This window comes from Carcharhinus amblyrhynchos, unplaced genomic scaffold, assembly GCF_965287045.1.
Source record: "Carcharhinus amblyrhynchos unplaced genomic scaffold, sCarAmb.v2.hapA chromosome_107, whole genome shotgun sequence".
In the NCBI taxonomy this organism is placed as follows: Eukaryota; Metazoa; Chordata; class Chondrichthyes; order Carcharhiniformes; family Carcharhinidae; genus Carcharhinus; species Carcharhinus amblyrhynchos.
In genome coordinates this window covers 426,761-439,504 of record NW_027649847.1, presented here as the reverse complement: position 1 = coordinate 439,504, position 12,744 = coordinate 426,761, and the positions used below count along the sequence as shown (strand labels likewise).

Below are 12,744 nucleotides of genomic sequence, written 5' to 3'. Positions count from 1 at the left end.
GGGGCAATTTTTTCTCACACAGGGTGGTGAGTGTCTGGAATGAGCTGCCAGAGGTAGTAGTAGAAGCGGGTACAATTTTGTCTTTTAAAAAGTGTTGGATAGTTACATGAGTAAGATGGGTATAGAGAGATATGGGCCAAATGTGGGCAATTGGGACTAGCTTGGTGGTTAATAAAGGAGCAACATGGACAAGTTGGGCCAAAGGGCCTGTTTCCATGCTGTAAACTTCTATGACCCTACAATGCCCCAGAAACCTGCCAACTGTTGTGCATTCTGCATTAATGTAGCATTCTTTGTCCAAGGCTGAGAGAGATTTTTAATCAGTAAGAAAATCTAAGGTTATGGAGATAAAGCGGGAAAGTAAAGTTGAGGATTCTATCATATCAAATCAGTCACGTTCTCATTGAATGGCGGAGCAGACTCGATGGGACGAATGGCCTACTTCTGCTCCAACATCCTCTGGTATTATTCAAGGGATGTGGGTGTCGCTGGCTGAGGCCAGCATTTATTGCCCATCTCTCATTGCCCCTTCAGATGGTGGTGGTGAACCGCCATCTTGTAACTGCTGCAGTTCAAGTGGTGTAGGTACACCCACCATGCTGTTAGGGAGGGAATTCCGAGATTGTTATTGGACATCAGTCAGTCCGTGTGGTGTAGGTACAACATCCCAAAGCAAGTCAAAGATGTGTTGCTTTTTGATTCGGTAGTTGGTAAATTCAGTTCTCTTGAGAGACGCTCTGTGAATAGCCTGGAGGCGAACGTGCCCTGAATCTGTTTCTTGGAGGGGGTGGTTGAAGGAGGGCAGGTGCAGCCTCGGTTTAACATCTCGTGTGATGGGCAGCACCTCTGACAGTGCAGCACTCCCTTGATTCTGCCCCCTCGCCTGTGCTTGGCAGAATGGCATGGGCAGGCATCAGGTGGCATGCCTGACTCACCCCTCCATTCCTGCTGCCATGCCAATGTGCCTGTGTCAAGAATGTGCCAGCAGGGATGCCTGCCTGGAGCCGAACTGAGCCACAAGTGGCTGATTGAGGGCCACCTACCGCCTCCACGGGCAGTTTGCCCATGGCGGGAGGGTCCGCTACCATCTGTGGAGACTGCCAGGTCTATCCTGAGCCACCTCCCAGCAGACTCCATAGGGGCAAGTCTCCTTCTTCTGGGCAATCTTTGGCCCAACTTGAGGACCTTCGCTGACAGTGGCCACTCCCATGTCCCCCCCCAATGGCAACGCCCCCCTCCCCTTCATGACAATGGTTTCTTCCACGGTAATGGCTGCTCCCATGGTAATGACCCCCTGCCATGGCAACGGTTGCTCCCACGGCAGCAGTGCTGTCTGTCCTCAGCAACCTCCCAGTACGCTCCGACCACAAATTGGGAAAGGTCGAGTTGTTTTGAGCCAAGCTAATAAGTGTAATGCATGACTACCCCATGACTCTGTTTCCAAGGGAAACCACAAGAGAGCAGTGCTCATCTTGGCCTGGTATTCATAATAACTGAGATAGCGTACAGGAAATGGGAGTCATGGCACCCTGAGGGAACAGTGACCACAGAATGATCTTGTCTAACAGGCTTCACATTTCCGGCATTATCACAGGCTGGCTTGCTGCTAATGGCTCCGAGAGATGAGGGAAAATGGAGGCAGATGTTTGCCAACACTCGAAGCCAAAGTGCATCATCTTCAGAGGAATAGGTCTGGGCACGGAGGAGGTTCTGCAGGTTAGCGAACAAGCATGCCAGGGTGGTGTATGTGGGATTGTGTGGAAAAGTGGTAAGAGAGGCAAAGAGAGACCTTGTTGATCCCCAGTTGAGTTGTCAATCCCACATTTGGACCATCACGAACGCCACCTAGTCCCACAACCGTCACCACCCACCCTCACCCCTGTCTCAGCTGCTGAACCCCTTGTCCGTTCCGTCATTATCTCCAGACACGACTATTCCAACTCACTCCGGCTGCTCCCCCACATTCCACCCTCTGCAGCATTCCGGACATCCAGAACTCTGCTACCTGTGTCCCAATTCATACCCAGTCCCGTTCCCCACCCCCTGTGCTTGCTGACCCACACGGCCTCCCAGCCAATCAACACCTCGATTTTAAAATTCCCATCCTTGTTTTCAACCCCCTCCATCTCCTCACCCCCCCCCCCCCCCCCATCTCTGTAACTTCCTACACCCCCTCCCTATCTCCAGCCTGCCACAGCCCCTCCCTATCTCTGTAACCTCCTGCAGTCCCCTACACCCCCTCCCTATCTCTGTAACCTCCTCCAGCCCCTTAACCCTCCCAGATCCCTGCGTTCCTCTAATTCCGGACTCGTGAACATCCTCAATTTTAATTGCCCTGCCACTGGCGGCCTTCAGCTGCCTGGCTCTGGAATTCCCTCCCTAAACCTCTCCGCCCCTCTCAACCTCACTCTCCCCCTTAGGATACTCCTTAAAACCGACCTCGATTTGACCAGGTCACCTGATCTAATATCTCCACTCAGTGTCAGCCTCGTAATGCTCCTGTGAGGCAGGTTGGGATGTTTTGTTGTGGCAGAGGTGCTTCACAAATGAAGTTGTTGTTGTTCCAAGTACTGGTTGCCGGGTAGATCTGCAAGGCCAGCACAAACGGGAAATGTAAAGGGGGTTTTTTTTTTGAACTGGGTCTGGAATCTTCTAAAGCCTTGTTACAATCTCTGTGCAGCCCTGTGACTGGAAGATTGCCTCTGAAATGAACCCAAACCTTGGGAAAGGCCTTTTAAAATCCTCTATGCAAAGCAGAAACGGGGACAAGGTCAAAATGGTCGCGAGCTTCAAGTTTTTAGGTGTCCAGTTAACCAACAACCTGCTGGTTCCCCCATGCCAACACTACGGTTAAGAAAACCAACATCTCTATTTTCTCAGAAGACTAAGGAAATTTGGCATGTCAGCTACGACTCTCACCAACTTTTACAGATGCCCCATAGAAAGCATTCTTTCTGGTTGTATCACAGCTTGGTATGGGCTCCTGCTCTGTCCAAGACTGCAAGGAACTACAAAAGGTTGTGAACGTAGCCCAATCCATCACACAAACCAGCCTCCCATCCATTGACTCTGTCTACACTTCCCACTGCCTTGGGGAAAGCAGCCAGCAGAATGAAGGACCCCACACATCCCGGACATTCTCTCTTCCACCTTCTTCCGTTGGGAAAAAGATACAAAAATCTGAGGTCACGTACCGACCGACTCAAGAACAGCTTCTTCCCTGCTGCTGTCAGACTTTTGAATGGATCTACCTCACGTTAAGTTGATCTTTCTCTGCACTCTAGCTATGACTGTAACACTACATTCTGCACTCTCTCCTTTCCTTGTCTATGAATGGTATGCTTTGTCTGTATAGCATGCAAGAAACAATACTTTTCACTGTATCCCAATACATGTGACAATAATAAATCCAATATTAAGCTGATCTTTCTCTATTCCCTAGCTATAACAGTATATTCTGCACCATCTCCTTTCCTTCTCCCCAATGTACTCTATGAACGGTATGCTTTGTCTGTATAGCACGCAAGAAACAATACTTTTCACTGTATCCCAATACATGTGACAATAATAAATCAAATCAAAAGAACGTCTCAAAAGCACACCAAAGCTTCGCAGTTATCCAAAGGGAGACAGCACCAACTGTTAACCTATTAGCTTTCCAGATGTTCGGTAAGAAGTCTCACAACACCAGATTAAAGTCCAACAGGTTTATTTAGCACAAGCTTTCGGAGTCTCAGACTCCTTCAGCAGGTGACATCATGGTTTCCAGATGTGCAGCTGTGCATGACAGCATTTTTTTTAAAACGTTGCGTTTTGCATCTTATTTTGTGAGCTGGGAGTGGGGGGGACAGGAAGAAACAGGGAAAGCGGGAACGTTGGGAGTTAAACGTCAGAAATGGCGGTGGTCTCATCAGGTCTCCGTGTCCCGGAGCGAGGCTTGTGGCCGCGGGATACCCAGCTCGCCCTCCCCGACTCATCCGCCTCCCAGACACTTCCTTCCTTCTTTCTCTTCCTCTCTCTCTCTCTCTCTCTTCAGCCAACAGCACACTTGTTCCCTTCAGCAATCAGGCTGTGTGCATCGGGACTGTTCATCTACCCCCTCCCCACCACCCCCCCCACACAGCCGACAATCTCCAAGCAGACCGCTCCCTGTTGGCCTTTTAAAAGCCTGTAACGTGTCAGCTGTAAACTTGGTTGCACATCTGTCGGTTTTAGAGAAGTCAACTGATGTCTCTCCAAGTGTACAGTTGAGATTTTACAGCACACCCCCCCCAAACCAGGTTACAGGCAAGCAAGGATGTGCACTTTGAGGAGGGTAGGGTGGCTTCTGCAAGTGTAACCTGCTGTCAAAAGCAGAGGAATTAAAGAACAAGGCGAGCGAATGGAGAAAGTTAGTACGTTCGCTTTCTAACTTCCACCCACATTTGGAAGCATTTAGTTAAAGTCAAACCCGTGAGGCAGTGGTGGGTCAAGAGCTTCAGGTTTTTAGGTGTCCAGATCACCAACAACCTGTCCTGGACCCCCCATGCCAACACAAAAGCCCTTCGATGCCTCTCCTTTTCTCAGGTGCCTAAGGAGATTTGGCATGTCAGCTACAGCTCTCACCAACATTACAGCATTCTTTCCAGTTGTATCACAGCTTGGTATGGGCTCCTGCTCTGCCCAAGACTGTAAAAAAACTACAAAGGGTCGTGAATGTAGCCCAATCCATCACACAAACCAGCCTCCCAACCGCGTGGGTGGCACTGTGGTTAGCACTGCTGCCTCATAGCGCCAGGGACCCTGATTCGATTCCAGCCTCGGGTCACTGTCTGTGCGGAGTCTGCACATTCTCCCCGTGTTTGCAGTGTTTCCTCCGGGTGATCCAGTTTCCTCCCACAGTCGAAAGATGTGTGGATTAGGTGGATTGGCCTTGCTAAATTGCCCCTAGTGTCAGGGAGACTAGCTGAGGTAAATGCGTGGGGTTGTGGGGTTGTGGGGATGGGGCCTGGGTGGGATGGTGGTCGGTGCAGACTCGATGGGTCGAGTGGCCTCCTGCACTGCAAGAATTCTACAATTTAGAAACTCCGTCTACACTTCCCGCTGCCTTGGCAAAGCAGGCAGCATAATTAAGGACCCCACTCACCCCGGACATTCTCCCTTCCACCTTCTTCCATCAGGAAAATGATACAAAAGTCTGAGGTCACATACCAACCGACTCAAGAACAGCTTCTTCCCTGCTGCTGTCAGACTTTTGTATGGTCCGACCTTGCATCAAGCTGATCTTTCTCTACATCCTATCTGTAACTGTAACACTACATTCTGCACTCTCTCCTTTCCTTCTCCCCTATGTACTCTATGAACGGTATGCTTTGTCTGTATAGTGTGCAAGAAACAATACTTTGCACTGTATCCCAATACATGTGACAATAATAAATTAAATCGAATATTAAGCTGATCTTTCTCTACACCCTAGCTATGACTGTAACACTACATTTTGCACCCTCTCCTTTCCTTCTCCCCTATGTACTCTATGAACGGTATGCTTTGTCTGTGTAGTGCACAAGAAACAATACTTTTCACTGTATCCCAATACATGTGACAATAATAAATTAAATCAAATATTAAGCTGATCTTTCTCTACACCCTAGCTATGACTGTAACACTATATTCTGCACCCTCTCCTTTCCTTCTCCCCTATGTACTCTATGAACGGTATGCTTTGTCTGTATAGTGCACAAGAAACAATACTTTTCACCATATCCCAATACATGTGACAATAATAAATCAAATCAAATAAACAAGAAACAAATTGGTCTAATCCAGTTCCCTACAGGAGAGACATTACAGATCCGAGCTGACAAGACAGGGCCCACTTTCACTTTCTTGGGCTCGATCAACAAGATCCAAGCTGATAGGAGCAGGCATTGCATCCCCTCCTCGGCTTCTGAGCTTCATCTGATGGCGTTTTTAAAAAATTGCTTTGAGTACACTGAGGGAGAATTTAGCATAGCATGGTGGCACAGTGGTTAGCACTGCTACCTCGCAGTGCCAGGGACCCGGGTTCGATTCCCAGCTTGGGTCACTATCTGTGTGGAGTTTGCATGTTCTCCCCGTGTCTGCGTGGGTTTCCTCTGGATGCTCCAGTTTCCTCCCACACTCCAAAGATGTGTAAATTAGGGAGATTTGCTATGCTAAATTGCCCCTTAGTATCAGGGGGACTAGCTAGGGTAAATGCATGGGATTATGGGGATAGGGCCTGGGTGGGATTGTGGTTGGTGCAGACTCGATGGATCAAATGGCCTCCTTCTGCTCTGTAGGGATTCTGTGAAGCCTCTGTAACCTCACTGACTTCGGTCAAGTGTAGGATCAACAAACTACACTTGATCTTAGTCAAAAGGTACCAGCGTGAGGCAGCAACTTACTCCAAGCTTTGAGAAGGATGTCGAAAGCACAGAGCTAACATTAACAGCAGCTTAGAGTGAGAGACCTTGTGCAAAAGGAAGATGCTGGGGCGGGGGGAGCTGGATGGCTGCCAACCCTGGCTGGCGGTTCTGTCACATGACCTCCACCCTATTGGTCAGCCAACATGTCCATCATTTTGGTACGCCACCTCACCAGCCAATCAGGAAGCTAGCAGACTCTTCATCAGTCTATTATTCGTCCTGCCTCCAACACTTTTACGACAAACAAAATCGGATTCGTGCTGGAAAATCTCAGATCTGACAGCGTCTGTGGGGAGAGAACAGAGCTAATATTTTGAGTTTGTGTGACCCTTTGTCAGAGCTCTGATTTTGTTAGGTTCAGTAAAAAGTCTGACAACACCAGGTTTTAGTCCAACCTATTCATTTGATAATATTCTCACAAGCTTTCGAGGGGACAGGTTCATCCAGACTTGAAACGTTGGCTCGATTCTCTCCCCACAGACACTGTCAGACCTGCTGAGATTTTCCAGCATTTCAGTTTTTGTTTTGGATTCCAGCACCCACACTATTTTGCTTTTTCACTTTTATAACAAAGGTATTTCTTTTAATTTACTGCCTTCTTTGCTTTGCTCATGGGGCAGTGTCTAGAAGGTTACCTTTAACTTTCAGAGAAATCCAACACCTAGGCAGATACGCTTGCAGTCTTTGGCCATTTTGAGATCCCAGCCGGAGATGTCTTTTGGCAAAACCCATTAACTTTAAGCCCAATGCCTGCAGGGAGCCATCCCAGCTTTCCGAGGAAGCCACTGTTCGCAGCATAGTGGCTGCACTGTGAGCTTGGGCGGTGAAACCACCCATAATGCTATGGTGGCCATCTTGGATTTCTCGGGTAATTGTCGCATGTGTTTCCCATGATGCTTTTCACATCCTCAGCGTGTCGCAGCCAATGAAAAGCTTCCAAGGTATGGCATGAGAAGCATGGCAGCCATTTTGTGGACAGTAAGATCCAACAGGACTCAGATTGTGACCAGATAATCTGACATTGTGATGTCGGCTGAGGGATAAAAGTTGGCCTAGAGTACGAGGGGGAACTTCCCAGCTCCTCCCAAAATGGTGCCGTAGAATCATTTGCGTCAACCTGGGAGAGCAAACGGGAAATCATGGCAGCCATTGTTGTGCACAGCAAGATCTAATAGGACAGCAATTAGGTTGTCACCAGATAATCTGAGCTTGTGATGTCGGTTGAGGGTTAAATATTGGCCTAGAATATGAGGGACAACTTCCTAAAATGGTGCCGTAGAATCACTTGCGTCAACCTGGGAGAGCAAACGGGGCCTCGTGTCCCGTCTGACAGGGCAGCACTCCCTCAAGACCGCACTGAAGTATGTCATCTGTAGAGATGTGTTTGAACACCTGTCCAAGCTGAAGGTTGCCACATAAAGCAACGTTTCACTAATTTTTTGAACCGACCTTGATGTGGAGACAGGAGACATGAATCTCCCAAGACCCCAACTGGTGAGCTGGAAGGCGTCCACAGCTTGCCAGTTTTGCTGAACTGAGGCCTAATTTCTAGTGAGCCTCCGGCTGACAGTTTCAGGCGCAGCACAAATGTCTCCCCCAGGAGCAATAAGGGACTAATTGCCCCCCCTCGGGCTGTGAAAGCGATTGAGAATTGGGGCCTTAAAGTGACAGGCTGCTGCTTAGTAACAGCACCGAGCATCACGTAATGCAGTATGTCTGTGTAAAATTTCACCAGAATTAGTTTGGGCACACCCACAGGAGGTCTGCCAGCTTATAAGACAAAACAAAACTTCAAACGTGACCGGGGATAGATCCGAGAGCGATTACTCATTTGAAAGTTCCCTCCTTTTTTGCATTCCAGTTTTAATCTTGTTTGTCCCATGGGGAGGGGATGTCATGTGTGGAATGCGGCTGGTGAGGTTTGAGGAATGGGGATGGTAAATTTAGACGACAGTTCTGGAGCTTCCATGAAAGATGTGCGTTGCTTCAGGGGAATTTTTAACCTGCCGATCACTTCTTCCAGCAGACTAACCTGAGGCCAGCGGGCGGTAGAGATTGGCCACTCTGTGTGGAAGAAGTGGGGATGAAAGGCCCTCTTTTTGTTCTGTCATAAAACTCTGGTCAGGGCTCGACTGGAATGTTGTGCACGGTTCTGGTACCCCCCACGCTTTAGAAAGGATGTGAAAGTTATTGAGAAGTTGTGGAGAGAGATTTACCAGAGCTCCAGGTATGAGAGGGTTTTAGCTCCAAGGTTAGGGTTGGAGAAACTGGGGTTCTTCTCCTTGGAGTGAAGGGGATTGAAGGAAGATTTGATCGAGGTTTCCAAGATTATGACAGATTTAGATAAGATAGAGAAACAGAAACTGTTCCCATTGGTGAAAGGATTGGGGGATACAGATTGAAGGTTTTGGGTAAGGGAGGGATGAGGAGGAACTTTTTTTTACACAGCGAGTAAGAATGACCTAGAATTCGCCGTCTATGAGGAATGATTTCCAAAGGAAATTGGATGGAGGTTTTGAGGAAAATAAACTTACAGGGATACAGGAGGGGGGAGAATGGGACTGGTCTGGAGAGAGATAGCAGGGATTTGATGTGCTGAATGGTCTATTTCAATGCAGATGGGGGGAGTTTTCCTGTACCGTCCCGCCCGCTACAGGAATGGTGGCGGGCTGGTGTGGGGAGGAGCAGAACATAAAGGTCAGTTGCTCCCGGGTGGGATTTTCTGATCTTGCAGTGAGCGGGGCTGGAGAATCCCACCCGGTGACTCAGCTGTTCAATGGGTCTGGATCTTTGACAGCCTGTAATGAAGACCTTGCTGGCTGAAGGCAAGGGTTGTGATCAGAGTATGCAATACATTTCCTTTGTGTGTCCCAGTGCCTCTACTTGCTGCCATTCGGAGACCCTTCTGATTGGAGCCATTTCAGGGAAAGCCATTCATTGTTAAAGTGACAAGATTCCGTTAACACGAACCAGGAACTCATTCCCAAGAGTCGCCAACACTTTGTGTAGTGGAAACCTTTCTGTGCTGGGATAGTGGACCAGTAAAGGATATTAAACTGATCTTTCTCTACACCCTAACTGTGACTGTAACACTACATTCTGCACCCTCCTTTCCTTCTCCCCTATGTACTCTATGAATGGTATGCTTTGTCTGTATAGCACACAAGAAACAATACTTTTCACTGTATCCCAATACATGTGACAATAATAAATCAAATCAAATATTAAGCTGATCTTTCTCTACACCCTAGCTATGACCATAACACCACATTCTGCACCCTCTCCTTTCCTTCTCTATGAACGGTATGCTTTGTCTGTATAGCGTGCAAGAAACAATACTTTTCACTGTATCCCAATACATGTGACAATAATAAATTAAATATTAAGCTGATCTTTCTCTACACCCTATCTGTCACTGTAACACTATATTCAGCACCCTCTCCTTTCCTTCTCCCATATGTACTCTATGAATGGTATGCTTTGTCTGTATAGCGCACAAGAAACAATACTTTTCACTGTATCCCAATACATGTGACAATAATAACTCAGTTCAAGTATTAAGTTGATCTTTCTCTACACCCTAGCTACGACTGTAACACTACATTCTGCACTCTCTCCTTTCCTCCTCTATGAACGGTATGCTTTGTCCATGTAGTGCGCAAGAAACAATATTTTTCACTGTATCCCAATACATGTGACAATAATAAATCAAATCTGTAAGACCCCTCAACTTGCTGGAAAGAATTTATTGTATCTGTGAGAGGGAGGGTGGTGGGGGTGGGAATTGTGGGTGTTACCCATTGCGGAGGCTGGCAGGAATGTATGCCAAATCTTCTGGCCCTGACCATTAATACACCCTGGTGTTTTGTGCCATATTCTGTGGTGGCGCAAGCTTGGATGGCGAGTAGTCTGCCATTCTATCCGGGCGCCATATTGAAAACACGTCCAATACCACTGACCCACTATTGAAGAAAGAAGGCTCTTCAATGGAGATCCCTGAAGATGGATCCCCAGGAACATCTGCAGCCAAAAGATAGACCTCCTCGATGATAGTGAATCTGGAAGGTCCACCTGCAAATGCCGCTACTCTCTCCACCCCCCCCCCCCCCCCCCTCGATTCGCTCGCCTCAGCAAGCGAATCGACAGTGACACGAGGGAAATTAATTTTGTTTTTCACACAGCGAGTGATCATGAATTTGCTGCCTGAAAGTGTGGTAAAGGCAGATTGAATCCAGGCTTTCAGAAGAGGATTAGATCATTATCTGACACAAAAATAAAAACTAGCAGGGCGGAGGGCAGCGGGATTTGTTGAGTTGAACTTCCAAACAGCTGGAATTGGCACGGTGGGCCGATCGATCTCCTTTTCTCCTGTAACCATTCAATGGCTCTCCAATGGAGCCTTCTTCGAAAGCCTCAAAATGTGGGCCGCGTGGCAGCACAGTGGTTAGCACTGCTGCCTCACAGCGTCAGAGATCTGGGTTTGATTCCCGGCTTGGGTCACTGTCTGTATGGAGGCTGCACGTTCTCCCCATGTCTGGGTGGGTTTCCTCCCGCAGTCTGAAAGATGTGTGGGTTCATAGAACCATTTGGCCTATCAAGTCTGTACTGACCACAATCCCATCCAGGGCCTATTCCCATAACCCCCGACATCCCCCTGCTAACTCCCCTGACACTAAGGATCAATTTAGCATGGCTAATCCCCATAACTTGCACATCTTTGGACACTAAGAGGCAACTTAGCATAGCCAGTCCACCTAACCTGACTATCTTTGGACACTAAAGAGCAATTTAGCATGGCCAATCCACCTAACCCTCATCTTTGGACTGTGAGAAGCAACTGGAGCACCTGGAAGAAACCCACGCAGACACAGGGAGAATGTGCAAACTCCACACAGTGACCCAAGGTCAGAATTGAACCTGGGACCCTGGTGCTGTGAGGCAGCAGTGCTAACCACTGTGCCGCCATGTTGTGCATTGGCTGTGCTAAATTCTCCCTCCGTGTACCCGAGCAGGTGTGTGGTGACTCGGGGATTTTCACGGTAACTTTATTACAGTGTTAATGTAAGCCGACTTGTGACACTAATAAATAAACCGTAATCATTCCACCTCTCTTTATGAGGTAACACATTTGGTGGAAATTTCCAGCCCCACTGGGATCTTCCAGCCCTGGTGGAAGTCTTTTGGCAGTCCTACACCCCCATCCACTCCGCAGTGGGTCCCACCATGTTGGGCCTGGAAAACCCCAGGCATTATGTGAGGCCTTGTCCAAACCTTCTGAAAATCCATACAGATGCATCCTTCGTCCGTAACCGAGTTACCACCTCAAACAACATGACGAAATTGGTGAGATGTGACTCTCTTTTTCCCTATTGTACAGAGGAGGAGGCCATTCAGCCCCTTGGGTCTGCTCTAACATGCAATGAAAGCGTGCCTGACCTGTGTTGAACATCCCGAACTCTGTCCAGACTCATTCAGGCTATCTCCAATCATCCCATTGAATAATTTTCCAGTAACTAACGTTAAGATAATGGGCCAAAAGTTTCCCAATTGGTTCTCCTTATTACCCCCCCTCTCCAATCCATGAGAACTAACCCTACCACCAACTATCTATTAAATAGATAGGACAGGGGTACGCTTAACTTGTCCTGATCACTTTGTGAACAGTTAGGCCCAACTGTCCAATTAAGATTGGATTTTATCTATCCGCTTTGGCAGTTATAATTTCAGTGCTAGCTGTGTGCTGAATAAATGCAAAATAATAACTCAATATTAAATCATTTACTGGGATGCAAAACAGCTACAGGCCCTGGGAGCATATCAGGTCTTGGGTTTGAAAGGTGCTGCCTAAGGAGCCTTGGTGAGTTGCTGCAGTGCATCTTGTAGATGGTACACACGGCTGTTACTGAGTGTCGGTGGTGGAGGGAGTGAATGTTTGTGGATGGGGTGCCAATCAAGCGGGGCTGCTTTGTCCTGGATGGTGTCGAGCTTCTTGAGTGTTGTTGGAACTGCACCCATCCAGGCAAGTGGGGAGTATTCCATCACATTCCTGACTTGTGCCTTGTAGATGGTGGACAGGCTTGAGGGAGTCAGGAGGTCTGATTTGATTTATTATTGTCACATGTATTGGGATACAGTGAAAAGTATTGTTTCTTGCATGCTATACAAAGCATCCCATTTATAGAGTACATAGGGGACTAAGGAAAGGAGGGGGTGCAGAATGGAGTGTTACAGTCATAGCTAGGGTGTAGAGAAAGATCAGCTTAATATTTGATTTATTATTGTCACATGTATTGGGATACAGTGAAAAGTATTGTTTCTT

The 12,744-nt window shown here is 47.8% G+C and overlaps 1 protein-coding gene across 5 annotated transcripts in view; it reads left to right on the top strand.

Moving 5' to 3' along the window:
* The window catches only part of rbms2b (RNA binding motif, single stranded interacting protein 2b), a 210,182-nt gene that overhangs the window by 57,929 nt on the left and 139,509 nt on the right, over positions 1-12,744 (top strand). For 2 of the 5 annotated variants that reach the window (XM_080182983.1, XM_080182980.1), the window contains exon 1: positions 1,602-1,716. The exons of the other annotated variants lie outside the window; for them this stretch is intronic. In XM_080182983.1, coding sequence (XP_080039109.1) covers positions 1,633-1,716 — 84 coding nt within the window. In that variant the 5' untranslated portion in view covers positions 1,602-1,632. Of the gene's footprint in view, positions 1-1,601; positions 1,717-12,744 lie in introns of those variants that run through there. 5 annotated transcript variants of the gene reach the window in all.